The sequence below is a fragment of the Tachyglossus aculeatus genome, chromosome 4 (genome assembly GCF_015852505.1).
Source record: "Tachyglossus aculeatus isolate mTacAcu1 chromosome 4, mTacAcu1.pri, whole genome shotgun sequence".
Taxonomy (NCBI): domain Eukaryota; kingdom Metazoa; phylum Chordata; class Mammalia; order Monotremata; family Tachyglossidae; genus Tachyglossus; species Tachyglossus aculeatus.
In genome coordinates this window covers 47681749-47698602 of record NC_052069.1, presented here as the reverse complement: position 1 = coordinate 47698602, position 16854 = coordinate 47681749, and the positions used below count along the sequence as shown (strand labels likewise).

General features: G+C 44.0%; 1 protein-coding gene across 1 annotated transcript in view; it reads right to left on the bottom strand.

Moving 5' to 3' along the window:
- Positions 1 to 313: 313 nt before the first annotated feature.
- Positions 314 to 16854, bottom strand: part of DR1 (down-regulator of transcription 1) — a 35881-nt gene continuing 19340 nt past the window's right edge. The window contains exons 2-3 of the mRNA XM_038745021.1: positions 16282 to 16445; positions 314 to 4256 (exon numbers count right to left, since the gene is read on the bottom strand). Of these exons, the coding sequence (XP_038600949.1) occupies positions 4110 to 4256; positions 16282 to 16445 (311 nt within the window). The 3' untranslated portion in view covers positions 314 to 4109. The remainder of the gene's footprint in view (positions 4257 to 16281; positions 16446 to 16854) is intronic.

The window sequence follows — 16854 nt, the reverse complement described above, 5'->3', positions numbered from 1 at the left end:
GGAGAGAAGTCTACCCATCTCCTGCATTCATGTATACGAATAAGCATGACAATGACAAAAACCAGGATGACAGTTAAAGGAAAAAGAGGGTTTAACAATAGGGTCCATTTAAGAGAAACGGGGCAGAGGCATACCAGTGAACAGGGGGAGATGTTTTCCTTTCAATTTCCTGAAGTTTCTAGAGCATTTTGTTTTTCAGAACAATGGGATGAGCTACTTCTCCCATCTTGAAATCCCAGCCTGTGAGAAAGCGTGTTGGAGGAGAGGAAATGGCGACAGGTAATCCCGATTATAAATAACAGTTACCACAAGCTAAAGAACGATTTTAATATTAGAAATCCAGTTTTGAGTCCGCAATTTCAGTGGGAATCAGTTCCTTGCAGACATTTGGACCACAACATTCTAATTTCTTAACACACACACTCTGCACTGCTCCTAGAGCCTGAGCACAAAAATGACCCAAGCTCTGTTTCAAAGCAATCTCAAATTCACTAAAATAGATGAACGTAGGAAAGCTATACAGCACACTGTCCATTTCCTAAAGCTTTCATTTCAAATCTAATAGCCCATGAATGACTTTTACTGGAAGTCATCTGATGCTGCAGAGCATCTGCCATTTTCTTAAAGCAGGGGAAATGTAATGTTCAGAAAAATCTGAAAAAAACACTCAGAGTTTTGGCAAGACTGTTCTCCCTGGCTGTTGAACAGGATTTGAGTTTTCAGTTGAGCACTGCAACCCGGAGGGTGAAGGGAAAAGATTCTTTCCATAGCCTTGGATAGAAGAACTCCAGACCTGGCCCGCAACTGTAAAAGGCCAAGTTACCAAAGGGCACCAGGGGTGAAACGGTGGAAATCTAAGCAAATACTGAATGAAGGCCAATACAAATGTACATAATTTAATCCACAGATATAGCAACATCATAAATCTTTTGCCCTTTAACATTTTAAAGCAATGAAAAGGAACACAATGGTCTCAAACACTGCTGCATCCTGGCAGCTTATTATCCACTGATAATTCTCATCCAACAAATTTCAATAGGTGACGAAAGCATGTCAGTGTTACTCTGCTTACCACAATTTTGCTACATCACGCAGGAAAGAATATCATCACACTAGGAAGTTACCCTTGAGTTTCGAGGCCTTCGTGTGTTTCTTCTCAAGGAAACATTGTATCAACTACGTCACCGGAACTCCTGAAATTTATACTGTACAATATCAAGTTACTATTTCTTTCAGAAAAGAGCCAAATCTGTATCTGAGCAATCTGCCCAAATTCCAAGTTCATGCTAAAACAGAAAATGCAAAGTCACAAAGCTTAAGAATAGCAAGTGTAAACGAACAAGAAAGCAATTATACATACTTTACACAACAAATGCCATCACTAACATTTTCAACTATAGTCCTCTAGCTCATGCTTTCATTTTGCAATAACACAGTCATGTTTCATATTAATTTGTATCTTATGCCAGGCATTTTTCACGGACTCCAGTATTATTAAAAGTCTTCTTCCAAAAATCCTATTTCATTTAGTAAAATTAAGCTGTTCTTTCAAATAAGCCTAAATAACAAACAGGCCACATGACATTGGATAACTAAGCGGGGTACAAGTCAGGCACTTTGGAAATTTCACTAGCTTTTTGATGTGAATAGTATAAATCAATTCTTTGGTGCACTAACTGGTACCCTTGTTACTGCACTGTGGTCCTTCCAACCTGCCAAAATTATACACCCAGGGAAATGGGAAATCTTTATTTATATAAAGCACAGGACTTAAGCAAAGTTTTTTTTTGTTTGTTTGTTTTTAACCCTCCAGAGACTCTAGCAATTTCACAGCAGCAGTTGAATAAATTATCAAGTAGAAGCACCTGTTGGCCCCGGAATGCTAAACAAACTTCAGCCTTTCTTTAATTTTCCACACTTACCATACTTGTTGTATTACAAAATGCCAGCAACCAAAATGACAATTCCCAAAAAAAGAGAGCAAACAAGGAAGTGATATAAATCGCTGTTTGTCAAACGTGTACCTAAGTCCGACCAACAATGGAATACATTATAAGGAAGCAGTTGAAAAAGAAGATAGCAGCAAGAGCAACTCCAGCTTTCTCACATTATAAATGTATACAAAGTATTAAATATAAAAACAATTTATAAAACACATCAGAATTTTATTGCTTGAAGAATATAGCATATGAAAGCACAAGAATGTCCAAAAGGAAAAGTCACAAGGATCCAAACATAATATACCATACATACCAGATGCAGTAAAATATTAACCTGAACTCTGCATCGGAAAAGAGGCATAAAAAAAATCCTAAGTAGCTTAAAGAAAGATTCTTTAAAAATAGAAAGTGTAAAGATGTTACAGTACAAATTAGAAAAAGCCAACACTGCTTATTGACATATTAATTCTCTAGACTAGCTTTACTACCTTTGGTACTTACACCTTTAAAAAAACATTTCCTTAAATCTTGTCCAACATACTTCAAGCAGTCTCCATGAAATAATTTCATATACTCAAACTGCCTTTTTCATTGCATGGAGGGGTGTGTTTAATTAATGCTGGATAACTTTTCACCTTGCTTAAAACTGCAAAGCATCATTCTTAAGTGATTTCAGTAACCTCTCATTGTACCTGTCAGCTCTCTATTTAAAACAGTCACATGATTTTGTCATGAATTCTGTAAAAATACATCTGTTTTTTCATACCTTCTTGCCCTAGAAATATAAGGACACGGCTGACGCAGGTAAATGGGTCATCCCCAAATATCATACAAGTGGCTTTTCCTTGTTTCCAAAATGTGAACCAGAACTTCGAAATATTAGATTTCTATGGCTGACGCTACTGTGCTTTATTTGAACCAAAGAAGAACTTTTCATCCAGTTTGGGAGGGACGGGGTGTATTTCATTTAGCCAGTTAAAAGATGTTCCACTCACTCTCTATGTGGTGCCGATCTGCTCCGGGGCAGGTTCACGTAACAGTCGAGATTCATTTTTTAAACTACTACCCAATTGGAATTAAGAAGACAACAATGTCATTTCAAAAGGTAGTCTAGAAACCTGTTGGTAACCTAGCCAGGAAAATGTGATTATGCTGACAACAATAATCTAACAACTATGGGTTAAATGAAAAGAAATAAAATAAAATAAATCCCTCTTACTGCAAAGCATACTTATCGGTTTCCATTTCCCCATCCCTTAAATTGGATATTCATGAATCCCAGTTACACCATGAAAGGCAATAGTTCGCCATGTACTACCAATACAATTTAAGAACCTGAACGAGTTTGATTCATGCAATTGACAGCATCAAGAACATCATCAGATAGGAGTGAAACAACCAGGACAGTCCTCAAAACTGGGCAGCGTTGAAATGTCGTATTAGTTGAGATCAAGACTAAATAGATGGCACGATAAAAATCTCGGTTTTTAACCACTGTACAAAAAACAAAAGACAATCGAATTTGTACAACTCCTTTTAAACACGCTCTTCCCCAGCTTTGAAGAAGTTTCTCATTTTCAAATTTCTTTTTAAGTGCATTACTGGAGCACACACAATATCTACTGCCATTCATTTAGCCACATTTTTAAAAGGACAAAAAACTCAGCCTCTTGGGAACTGAATTCTTGACTTTTTTCCCCACTAACCCACCCCAAAGCCGACTGCATGACTACCTCCGCCCCACAAAAAAAATTAAAAAATTCCCTATGTGTCTTCTTTTATATATAGAGTTAAAAGGGCAGAGGATCTGCAAGTGTAGATTAGAGCTTCTGTATAAATCCCACTGTATTTTATAAACTTTAGTTTATGGTAACACTGCTTTTTATTGATCAAATAAAGGACCTCACTGCTATCTAAAATTTCCATAAACACCATTAAAAATTCAAAATTGATAGGATACTGAGCCATAAATCTTCAAGAGTTCAAAGAAACAGTTTTTCGACATGTATAACGCACGATAGCTGGGACTTAACAGCGGACATCCTTAGAACACCAGAGGCCAGTCCACCAAGATGCAGACAAAATTACAGATTAAGCATTCGTTGCAACTGTTTCATTGGGGCGGGGAAAGACTTGAGGAGGGAAGGTAGAAACGCAGCTGGTGGAATTTCAGATGTCATCTTCGTCATCTTCGTCCTGAGAAGATCCCGTCTGATTGGATGCGCTGGCCGAGGCAGCGGCGAGCTGCGCTTGCTGAGCGGCTTGTTGCATCTGTAGCCATTCTTGCTGGGCCAGTTCTGCCTGCTGCTGTCTTGCCTAAGGGCACACAAACAGTCTGGTCACACACGGATTTTGGCAACAGCGGACCAGGCCACAAGATTCATTCATTCGACCTATTTACTGAGCGCTTACTGTGTGCAGCGCACTGTACTAAGCGCTTAGAAAGGACGATTCAGCAATAGAGAGAGACAACCCCTGCCCACAACGGCCTTACAGTCTAGAAGGGGTGTTCCTGGGTGGTGCTTTGATTATCAAAGACATTATCAAAGACATGTATGTACATATTTGTTACTCTATTTATTTATTTTACTTGTACATATCTATTCTATTTATTTTATTTTGTTAGTATGTTTGGTTTTGTTCTCTGTCTCCCCCTTTTAGACTGTGAGCCCACTGTTGGGTAGGGACTGTCTCTATATGTTGCCAACTTGCACTTCCCAAGAGCTTAGTACAGTGCTCTGCACACAGTAAGCGCTCAATAAATACGATTGATGATGATGATTAAAGCGCCTTACATTCCTTATTTACTCCTCACAACAACCCTGTGAGGCAGTGTTTAGGTATTATTACCCCCAATTTACAGCTGGGGAAACTGAGGCATGGGGAGGTTAAATGACTTGCCCAAGGCCACACAAGGGAATGCTTGTCAGAGCCATAACTCAAACCCGGGACTTTCGGCTTTCTGGCCCGTGGCTCTTCCACTGGGGTAGTTATTCCTATACCCAAACCATCCCTTTAGCTGCAACTGCCCAAGCGAGATCATATGGGTGGGTGGGTGCCTTGAAATCATTTCAATTGTTGTTCATGTCCTGCAAACGCAGTGCACTTTGCTTTTTAATTCATTAAAACGGACCGCCTGCTTGTGTTACTCATGGGTAAATGCGAGGAGTAAGCCACAGGATGCAAGCCAGAAGACTGAGAAAGACAGCCAAATTCTAGGTTGCATGCACCTTAATTCACTTGTCTGCAGCCTCCTCTCTGATCTCCCATCCTCGTGTCTCTCCCCACTTCAATCCATACTTCATGCCACTGCCCGGATTGTCTTTGTCCAGAAACGCTCTGGGCATGTTACTCCCCTCCTCAAAAATCTCCAGTGGCTACCAGTCAATCTGCGCATCAGGCAGAAACTCCTCCCCCTGGGCTTCCAGGCTGTCCATCCCCTCGCCCCCTCCTACCTCACCTCCCTTCTCTCCTTCTCCAGCCCAGCCCGCACCCTCCGCTCCTCCACCGCTGATCTCCTCACCGTACCTCGTTCTCGCCTGTCCCGCCATCGACCCCCGGCCCACGCCATCCCCCGGGCCTGGAATGCCCTCCCTCTGCCCATCCGCCAAGCTCGCTCTCTTCCTCCCTTCAAGGCCCTACTGAGAGCTCACCTCCTCCAGGAGGCCTTCCCACACTGAGCCCCCTCCTTCCTCTCCCCCTCATCCCCCTGTCCATCCCCACCGTCTTACCTCCTTCCCTTCCGGACAGCACCTGTATATATGTATATATGTTTGTACATACGTATTACTCTATTTATTTTACTTGTACATATCTATTCTATTTATTTTATTCTGTTAATATGTTTGGTTTTGTTCTCTGTCTCTCCCTTCTAGACTGTGAGCCCACTGTTCAGTGGGGACTGTCTCTATATGTTGCCAACTTGTACTTCCCAAGCGCTTAGTACAGTGCTCTGCACACAGTAAGTGCTCAATAAATACGATTGATTGATTGATTCTGACCCACAAAGACATCACAGACACATGTCTCCCAGAGTGTCCCGCTCTCCATCTGCAATTGTTCTGGTAGTGGATCCATAGAGTTTTCTTAGCACCGCAATTGCCCCCCTCATTATTAAGTACAATGAACATCCACTACGACCCTCTTCAGTCCCCCAGATTGGCTGAACAATGGGTTGTAAATAGGGTATTCCTCATCTTCGGACCCCGGGGGGAGGGCCGCCTTCACCTCCAACAACAGAATTGCCAAAATAAGGAAAGCCTGAGTCTCCTTTTTCTAACCACTGAAAGGAGTTAGACCTTCTTAGAGGAGCAGCATGGCCTAGTGGGAAGAGCCCGGGCTTTGGAGTCAGAGGTCATGGGTTCAAATCCCGGCTCCACCACATGTCTGCTGTGTGACCTTGGGCAAGTCACTTAACTTCTCGAAGCCTCAGTTACCTCATCTGTAAAATGGGGATGAAGACTGTGAGTCCCACATGCGACAACCTGATCATCTTGTATCCCCCCCCAGTGCTTAGAACAATGCTTTGCACATAGTAAGCGCTTAACAAATGCCATCATTATTATTATTATTCTGAGGTTCAGTCCAGAGTCCCCTCTGTCAGCTGACAACTCACTACGGCGGGATTAGAAATACGGTACCCAGCAGCAGTGTGGCATGGGTTGGGAGGTGGTGGTGAATTAGGAAAAACTTAACAAGATTATGACTACCACCATGCCCTTCCAAGATTTTTGCTACTTTTTGGACGGCCCTGCAGCTGGCACCAGTTCAAGTGGTGACAACAGTCAGACTACTTCCCTACCCTCCCTCATTTTATGCCCCAGTTAAAGGCATAACTGGGGAGGGAGATGGGCAGGGAAGGAGGGCTGACAATACCCTAATTTATAATATGCGTTGATTGTATGTAGATGTTTCAGATGAGAGCAGTACTCATTCCCTTCTAGACAACATTTTGGCATAATGCAGTGGGGCAGGGACTTTGACCTGATTACCTTATATAATAATAATAATGATGGCATTTGTTAAGCGCTTACTATGTGCAAAGCACTGTTCGAAGCGCTGGGGGGGATACAAGGTGATCAGGTTGTCCCCATTTTACAGATGAAGTAACTGAGGCTCAGAGAAGTTAAGTGACTTGCCCAAGATCACACAGCAGACATGTGGTGGAGCTGGGATTCGAACACATGACACCTGACTCCAAAGCTCGTGCTCTTTCCACTGAGCCACGCTGCTTCTCTTATCTATCCCACTGCTTAGTACTCTGCTTGGTACGTAGTAACCGTTTAACAAATACCATTGGTACGATTATTTTCACAGAAAAGAACCATTGTTTCACTGAGAGTAGTATACAATCAATAGTATTTATCAATCAATCAATCAATCGTATTTATTGAGCGCTTACTGTGTGCAGAGCACTGTACTAAGCGCTTGGGAAGTACAAATTGGCAACATATAGAGACAGTCCCTACCCAACAGTGGGCTCACAAGCACTTATGTGCAGAACACTGTACTACGCACCTGGTAGAGTATAATACAACAGTACTGGAAGACACATTCCCTGCCCACAAGGAATTTACAGTCTAAAGGGGGAGAGAGACTGTAATATAAATAAGCTTTGGATATGTACGTAAGTGCTGTGGGGTAAAGAAAGGATGCAAATCCAAGTGCACAGGTGAAGAGGAAACGAGGGGCTTGTTCGGGGAAGGCCACTTAGGAGATATACTTTTAATAAAGTTTGGAGGTGGGGACATTAATCATCTGTTGGATACGTATGGGGAGGAAGGCAGGATGTGGACAAGGGGTCGGTGACAAGATAGACGAGATCGAGGTACAGTAAATAGGTTGGCATTAGAGGAACGAATGTGTGGGTTGGGTTGCAGTAAGAAATCAGAGCGGTAAAGTAGGAGAGGCAAGGTAATTGAGTGCTTTAGAGGCTATGGTACGGAGTTTCTGTTTGATATGGAGGTGGAAGGGCAACCACTGGAGGCTTCTGAGGAGTGGGGAAACGTGGACCGAGTGTTTCTGTAGAAAAATGATCCAGGCAGCAGAGAGAAGTGTGGACTCAAAGGCGGAGAGACAGGAGGTTAGAAGGAGGCTGATACAATAATCAAGGTGGGATAGGATGAGTGCTTACAGTAACGTGATAGCAGTTTGGATGGAGAGGCAAGGGAGGATTTTACTGATGCTGTTTAGTTTGAATTGACAGGATTTGGTGATAGACCGAATATGTGGGTGGAATGAAAGAGGTGGGTCGAAGGTAATGTCAAGGCTTGTGAAACAGGGAGGATGGTGGTGATGGGAAGTCGGTGGAGGGCAGGGTTTGGGTGAGAAGATGAGGAGTTCTATTTTGGACATGTTAAATTTGAGGTGTCATCAGGACATCCAAGTAGGGATGTCCCGAAGGCAGGATGAAATAGACTGCAGAGAAGAAGAAAGAAGAGGGCTGGAGATGTAGATTTGGGAATCATCCACACACAGATGGTAGTTAAAACCATGGGAGTGAATGAGTTCTCCTAGGGAGTGGGTGTAAATGGTGAATAGAAGGGGACTCAAACCTGAGCCATGAAGGACTCCCACAGATACAGGGTGGGAGGCAGAGAAGGAGCCTGAAAAAGAGATTGAGAAGAGGAGAAGAGAGAAGAAAAAGGTGAGGACGGTATCAGTGAAGACAAAGTTGGATAATGTTTCCAAGAGAAACGGGTCGCTGACACTACTGAAGGTAGCTGAGAGGTCAAGGAAGATTAGGATGGAGGAGAGGCCGCTGGATTAGGACTGTTCGGGATACCACAAAATTCTGCTTTCCACTCCTGAGGAAAACTGTTTTTTAAGGTGGAATAAGCAGTCCACGTTTCTTAGATATTCAACCCTATTAGAAGAACATCAGCAAGTAGTGGGGATCATCCAATTCAGAGCTCCTTGGGAGCTACAGTGGCAGGGACCACTGCACTCTCCCAAGTGCTTAGTACAGTGCTCAGCACATAGTAAGCATTCAATAAAACCCACCGATTGATTGAATTATTCAGTTAATCCACCACAGAAGTATTTGTCTTCCCATTCTGAAAGGCTAAAATTAGTGGGGAATTGGCCTAACTGCTGCATCCCACAAATCCACCATTGCTCTGGGGTCTGTTTTAGGCACAAACAGAACAGTATTATGCAAGTCCTCAGCTGCCCACCACCTTACTGAGGGGCTACTGGGTACAGAGCACTGCATTAAGCACTTAGGAATACAACAGAAGCAGTGTGGTCTAGTAGATAGAGCATTGGCCTGGAGACCTTTGGTTCTAATAACAGCTCAACCGCTTGTCTGCTGTGTGACCTTGGGCCAATCACTCTACTTCACCGTGCCTCAGTTTCCTCATCTGTAAAATGGGGATTAAGACTGTGAGCCCCAAGTGAGACATGGACTGTGTCCAAACTGATCAGCTTGCAACTACCCCAGGGCTCCAGTACAGTGCCTGGCATATAGAAAGCACTTAAATACCAAGAAAAAAAAATGTAGTCCCCTGCCTTCAGTAGCTTGGAATTTAACAGAAGTCAAAATTTTGCCTGGCAATAGTCCACTCCACACTCATAAAACCAAGCACTCAGAAACAGCCCAGAGAAGGTGAGGACCAATACTAAATTTATACTGGAGAGCCGCCAGGCACTGCATACGGGCAACTCGCCAGTCTCTCCCACTGAATGAAATTTCTCCTGGCCAGAAGGCTAGTATTCTAGTGGGGGATTAGAAGCATGGTGAGAAGGAGGTAGGGCTCGTGGAGCACCCTAGATCAAATGCCTAAAGATGCCCTGGGTCCTCAAAACAATGCTCCTTGTGAGATTCACGACTATGTCCTGGCATGCAAAAAATCTTAAATGCCCTGGCAGTCCAGGACAGGTCCTGGAGCTCAGCCCAAAGGCAACAGGGAAGAGCTTCAGCAGATCCTGATCCAAGTTAAGCTCTGCCAAGGCAGGAACTGAACACATATTCTGTTCCACTTTACGCGGGCGTGCGTGCATGTGTGTAGGGAGGAAGGGGCAAGAAAAGAGGGGGAGAGAAGAGAGAGAAAGGGGGAGAGAGGGACAGGAGAGAGAGGACACAGACTAAGCCTACTGGCCTGGGATGTTGTACATAAAAGTTTGAACTGGCCTTTGAACAGAAGTGATATTAAAAAGAATAGAGGCAATAGGAAAAAGAACAAGAGGGAAAGACAGGAAGATGCCTGCAGGGGTAGGCGCCAACAGGGGAGGCCAGAGCTACCGACTAATGAAAAACAGGGTCCGAAAAGCATGGACAGGAGAGTCACAGAGCGCCGGAAGCAACTTTAGGAAACAGGCACTTTGACCCTTTTGACCTGGAGCACAGAAAACTGCTCGGCAATTTCATCGCTCACATTTTCAAACGTGTTCTTCAAGGTAACATTTACAGAACTACAGTCAATCCTTTTCTGAGTTGAATTTTAAAACATAAGAATGAATACAAAATATTCATCTTCATAATCAGTGCTTACTGAGTAGGTCCTTGGGTATATACCACTGAAGTAAAAGGCACCTTTGGTAAGTGTTTGAACTTTTGACCTTAGCTAATGGAATCTCTAATATTATTCATTTCACTTTCTAATAAAGATTATTCTTAGACATTCCACACTAGATACCAATAACACCTAGCAATTATTTTAACTGCGATGCACATTAGAAAAATCTTTTCAAATTCTCGGGGGAAGAAGTAAACACAATTTAAAAATGATACTCTCGGTAAGGTCAGGTCATGGAGAAACAGCGTACCCTAGTTCATGGAAAGCCCAGGACCAGGATTTAGAAAACACAGGTTCTGCTCTGCTGCTTGCTGCTGTGTGACTTGGGGAAAGTCACTTAACTTCTCTGTGCCTCTGTTTCCTCATCTGTAAAATGGGAATAAAATTTCTGCTCTCCCTACCACTTAGTTTGGGAGGTCCAATTGAGACAGGGATTGTGTCTGATCTGACTGTACTGTATCTACTGCAGCACTTAGCACATAGTAAGTTTTTACCAAATACCACAATTACTATTATTATTATTAGGTCTCATCTTTTCTACTAATTTCCCCTAATTCTTGGCAATTCAAGAGTACGACTCTGAACCCTGCTCACTTACTGTTATTCTTTGAAGCAGTGTGACCTACTGAAGAGAACACAGTCTCTGGGACAGACGGACGTGGGTTCTAAACATTGCTCTGCCATTTGCTTGCTGTGTGACCTTGATCAAATCACTTAACTTCTCCGGGGCTTGGTTTCCTCAACTGTAAAATGGGGATATCTGTTCTCCTTCCTACTTAAACTGTAAGCCCCATGTGGAACAGGGACTGTGTCTGACCTAATTCATTTGTACCTACCCCAAAGCTAGAACAGCGTTTGACACATAGTAAACACTAACAGCCTTCTTCAACCATTCGCTCTCCAATGGCTTCTTCCCCACTGCTTTCAAAAATGCCCACGCCCCCATCCTAAAAAAACTCCCTTGACCCCATGGCTCCTCCAGTTATCGCCCCATCTCCCTCCCACCATTCCTATCCAAGCTCCTTGAGTGAGCTGCCTCACTCTCTCACAAATTCCTCTCCTCCAATTCTCTCCTTGACCTCCTCCAATCTGGCTCTGTCCACTTCACAGAAACCGCTCTCTCTGATCTCCTATTTGCCAAATCCAATGGCTTCTACTCCATCCTAAACCTCCTCAACCTCTCAGCTGCCTTCAACACTGTGGACCACCCCCTTCTCCTGGAAACGTTATCCAATCTTGGCTTCACTGTCTCTGTCCTCTCCTGGTTCTCCTCTTGTCTCTCTGGCCATTCATTCTCAGTCTCCTTTGCGGGCTCCTCCTCTGCCTCCCACCCCTCAAGGTTCAGGTCTGGGTCCTCTTCTCTTCTCCATCTATGCCCACTCCCTTGGAGAACTCATTCACTCACCTGCATTCAACTACCACCTCTATGCGGCTGATTCCTAAATCTACATCTCCTCCCCTGATTTCTCTCCCTCTCTCCAGGCTTGCACCTCCTCCTGCCTTCAAGACATCACTACTTGGATTTCTTCCTGTCACCTCAAACTTAACATGTCCAAAACGGAGCTCCTTATCTTCCTATCCAAACCCTGTCCTCCCTGTGACTTTCCCATTGCTGTAGACGGTGCCACCATCCTTCCTGTCTCAAAAGCCTGTAACCTTGGCATCATCCTTGACTCCTCTCTCATTCAACCCTAACATCATATTCAAACCCAATCACTAAATCGTGTCGGTCCCACCTTCACAACATCGCTAAAATCTGTCCTTTCCTCTCCAACCAAACTGTTACCACATTAATACAATCACTCGTCCTATCCTGCATCAGCCTCCTTGCTGACCTCCCAACCTCCTGTCTCTTCCCACTCCAGTCATACTTCACTCTGCTTCCCAGATCATCTTTCTACAAAAATGTGTATGTGACAGGCCATGGTCACTCCCCTCCTCAAAAAATCTCCAATGGTTGCTTATCCATCTCCGTATCAAACAAAAACCCACCATTGTCTTTAAAGCACTCCACCACCTTGCCCCCTCTTACCTCACCTCACTTCTCTCTTTCTACAACCCAGCCTGCACACTTTGCTCATCTAGTGCTAACCTTCTCACTGTGCCTCCATCTCTCCTGTCTCGCTGCTGACCCCCAGCCCATGTCCTGCCTCTGGCCTGGAATGCCCTCCGTCCTCAAATCCATCAGCCAATGACACCCCCGCCCCCCCCCCCAACCCGTCAAATCCTTATTAAAGGCACACCTCCTCCAAGAGGCCTTCCCTGACCAAGCCCCACTTTTCCTCATCTCCCACTCCCTTCTGCATCACTCTGACTTGCTTCCTTTGCTCTTCCCCTCTCCCAGCCCCACAGCACGTGTCATTTTATGTATTTGTATTGATGTCTGTCTTCCCCTTCTAGACTGTAAGTTTGTTGTGGGCAGGGAATGTGACTGCTTATTGTTGTACTGTACTCTCCCAAGTACTTAGTACAGGGCTCTGCACCCAGTAAGTGCTCAATAAATACGACAATGAATGAACACCATAAAACAACTCCTCTAAAACCTACTTCAACCATCTGCAATTAGGTTGCAAGGATTTCCACATCCTTAAAATGCAATGTTAGCAATCCATGAGGCTTCATTCTTATTACACTCAATCAGCCCTAGAGCTCTGCATGATGATTGGGCAAATGAGTCAGAGGACAGGACATGGAAAAGAGAGGTGGGAAGGCAGGACCAAGAGAAGGTTTTAGAGGGAAAGCAGGGATTAGAGATCTGAAGGGGCCTTAGTGTGTGTTGTGAAAGGACGGAATGATTTTTTTTTTGTAGAAGTATTTGTGAAGCGCTTCCTATCTGCCAGGCTCTGTACTAAATGCTAGGGTAGAAGCTAATCAGATTGGACTCAGCCCATCCACATCATTCAATCCTTTCATTCAATCATATTTATTGAGCCCTCGCTGTATGGAGAACACTGCACTAAGTGCTTGGGAGAGTACAATATAATAATAAGCAGACTCATTCCCTGCCCACAATGAGTCTACGGTCTTCAACCCCCATTTTACAGATGAGGCAACTGGGGTTCAGAGAAGAGAAGTGACTTGCCCAAAGTCACACACTGGACACGTGGCAGTCCCTTCTGAATCCCAGGCCCGTGCTCTACCCACTAGGCCACGCTGCTTCTCGTGATTTGGTGAGTAGAAAAATCCAGGCACCCTGGAACACAGTGTTGAGGTCCCCAGGCAGGGATGGTTCATCCAAGGCTAAGTTAGTAACAGAGGTTTCAGAGTTAGGGAACATAAATGTCTTAGAGGGACCAATTGGTCATTCTAAGTAATTACAAGGCTCTAGAACTCAAATGGGAATCAAGTAGTTTTTCACAGGTGCCTAAAAAGAGGACCTAGGACGGGGTTGGCAACTTGGCTGAATGGGTGGACGGTGTGCCCTATGGTGCCAGGGTGGCCAATCGCTAACCAGTGGAAATGAGGAAGCTGGCCTACTGGTACACAAAGAGGAGTTTCACTTTTAGGGGCAAGCCACTTTGTGTTCCTACAACAGTGGTGTGGCAAGCCAGCCCATGGGAACTGATTCTTGTTATTAATAATTGTGGCTTTTGTTAAGTGCTTACTATGTGCCAGGCACCGTAATAACAATAATAATAATAACAACAATAACATTTGTTAAGCGCTTACTATGTGCCAGGCACGGTACTACGTGCTGGGGTAGATACAAGCAAATCAGGTTGGACACAGTCCCTGTTTCACTTGGGGCTCACAGTCTCAATCCCCATTTCACAGATGAGATCACTCACTGAGGCCCAGAGAAGTGAAGTGACTTACCCAAGGTCACATGGCAGATGAGTGGTGGAGCCGGCATTAGAACTCATGACCTTCTGTCTCCCAGGCCCAGGCTCTAACCACTACGCCCTACTGCTTCCCCAATGTACTAAGCGCTGGGGTAGATTCATTCATTCAATCGTATTTATTGAGCGCTTACTGTGTGCAGAGCACTGTACTAAGCGCTTGGGAAGTACAAGTTGGCAACATATAGAGATGGTCCCTACCCAACAGTGGGCTCACAGTCTAGAAGGGGGAGACAGAGAACAAAACAAAACATATTAACAAAATAAAATAAATAGAATATGTACAAATAAAATAGAGTAATAAATCTGTACAAACATATATACATATATACAGGTGCTGTGGGGAGGGGAAGGAGGTAAGGCGGGGGGATGGGGAGGGGGAGGAGGGGGAGAAGACATAAGATATAGACATTATATATAGACATTAGATATAAGGTAATCTGGTTGGACACAGTCCCTTTCCTACATGTGGCTCACACTCTCAATCCCCACTTTACAGACGAGGGAACGGAGGCACGGAGAAGTGAAGTGATTTGCCCATGGTCACCCAGCAGACAGGTGATTCATTCTTTCATTCAATCGTATTTATTGAGCGCTTACTGCGTGCAGAGCACTGTACTAAGTGCTTAGGAAGTACAAGTTGGCAACATATAGAGACGGTCCCTACCCAACAACAGGCTCACAGTCTAGAAGATGATGGTGATGGAGTCAGGATTGGAACCCAGGTCCTCCTGACTCGCAGACCTGTGTCCTATCTACTAAGCCATGTTAATCCACCCTGGCTGAGCAAAAGCCCTCTGACACGAAGCCATTCAGCCCCATCCCATCCTGCCTCCAAGAGGTCATCACCACCATTCCCCTATCCCGCTCCAGTCCAGTCTAACTTCCTCTAAGGCAGGGGCCGGCAACTGCCCACCAACAGGGATCGAGTCACCAAAAACAGAAGAAGGAGGAGACTCAGACAGTCTACCCATCTGCTGGTCGCTCTCTGGGGCGAGGCTGGGGTTTGCCGAGCCACACGTGGCACATAGTAGGCGCTTAACAAATATCGCAATTATTATAGGGCTCGAGAACCATAGGTTGCTGACTCCTGCTCCGAGGAGGGTGCACAGCCAAGTGAAAAATAATAATGGTAATAATAATTGCGGTACTTGATAGGCGCTTATTATGTGCCAAGCCCTGCATTGAGTGCTGTGGTAAATACAAGATAATCAGCCAGGTCCCACATGGGGCTCACAGCCTACGTAGGAGGGAAGGAGGGAGAACGAGGATTGAATCTCCATTTTGCAGATGAAAGAACGGAGGCACAGAGACAAGTCAAATGACTTGCCCATGGTCACACAGCAGACAGGTGGCGGAGCCAGGATTACAACCCAGGTCTTCTGACCCCCAAGTTTGTGCTCTTGCCACGAGGCCATGCTGCTTTTCTTTCCGAGGCTGCATTAGAGCTTTTTCAATTGCTAGAATCCCAGGCAGGCAGAAAGAAAGAATCGGGAGGAAGGAGGACCTCCCTTTCCCAGGGACTCCTTTGGCCAGGTGTTAAAAAGTGCTACTGAAAGCAGTCACCAAAGGGCTTTTTGGTGCTCCAAATTGGTAAAACCGATAACTGTTACACTAGGTTGCCAATGATTAGCATTTTTCATAAAATCTAGAATCATCATTTTCATCCCAAAACTTGCCTTGCTTTTAATAGGCGTGTTTCTAAATTTCCACCTTAAGGCAAATCCTTATAAAAACACACACTAGATTTACCACAGCTATTTCTGAAAAAATATTTTGCTACAATCACTTATAACTATTTCACGAGTCAGACTGATTTCCACAACCAAATCTCTTAAATTTCTCAAGATGCTGGGGGTTTTGTCTGCAGCACATTAAGTAGACATTTTAGTGCCTGAAAACCTTAGAAAGATCCATACCAATTTTGTTTACAAAGCAGAAGCTTCCTGGGATTTAATGTAAAACCATAAAAACTGCATGACTTACTTTTGCAAACAACTCCTGTTGCTGCCTTAGCAGCTCTTCTTCAGGAATGCCGAGGTTTTCCAAACGAGAACTGGCCTTTCTTCTTTTTAGTGCTACTGTTTTGCATTCTTGTAAGACTTCTTTTACTTCACTAATATAGGAGCCAAAGCCCAAGCTTTCTAGTGCTGAGATGGGGAAAAAAAACAGACACACATACACACACAAAAAACCACAGTAAGTTTCCATACAGCATATTTTCCAATAAAGACTTTAAGATTTTGGCATGTTTGAGTTTTTTCTGTAATAACTCATTTTTATCTATTTTACAGCTACATGCTGGATGGCGAATATAAAAATTTGCCACAACTTTAATTTGCCAAAGGTTAAACACAAAGCAGTTGCTAGAACCAATTTCAGAACTCTCACTTCCATCAAGCGCTTAGTACAGTGCTCTGTACACAGTAAGCACTTAAATATGATTGAAAGAATGAAATTTTCCCCAATGACTAAAATTTTAATAAGCCAAACACACCTCCCATGAAAGAAGTTCCAACTTAAGTAAGGACATGTGGTTTTGGTAGGCTAGATATTTCA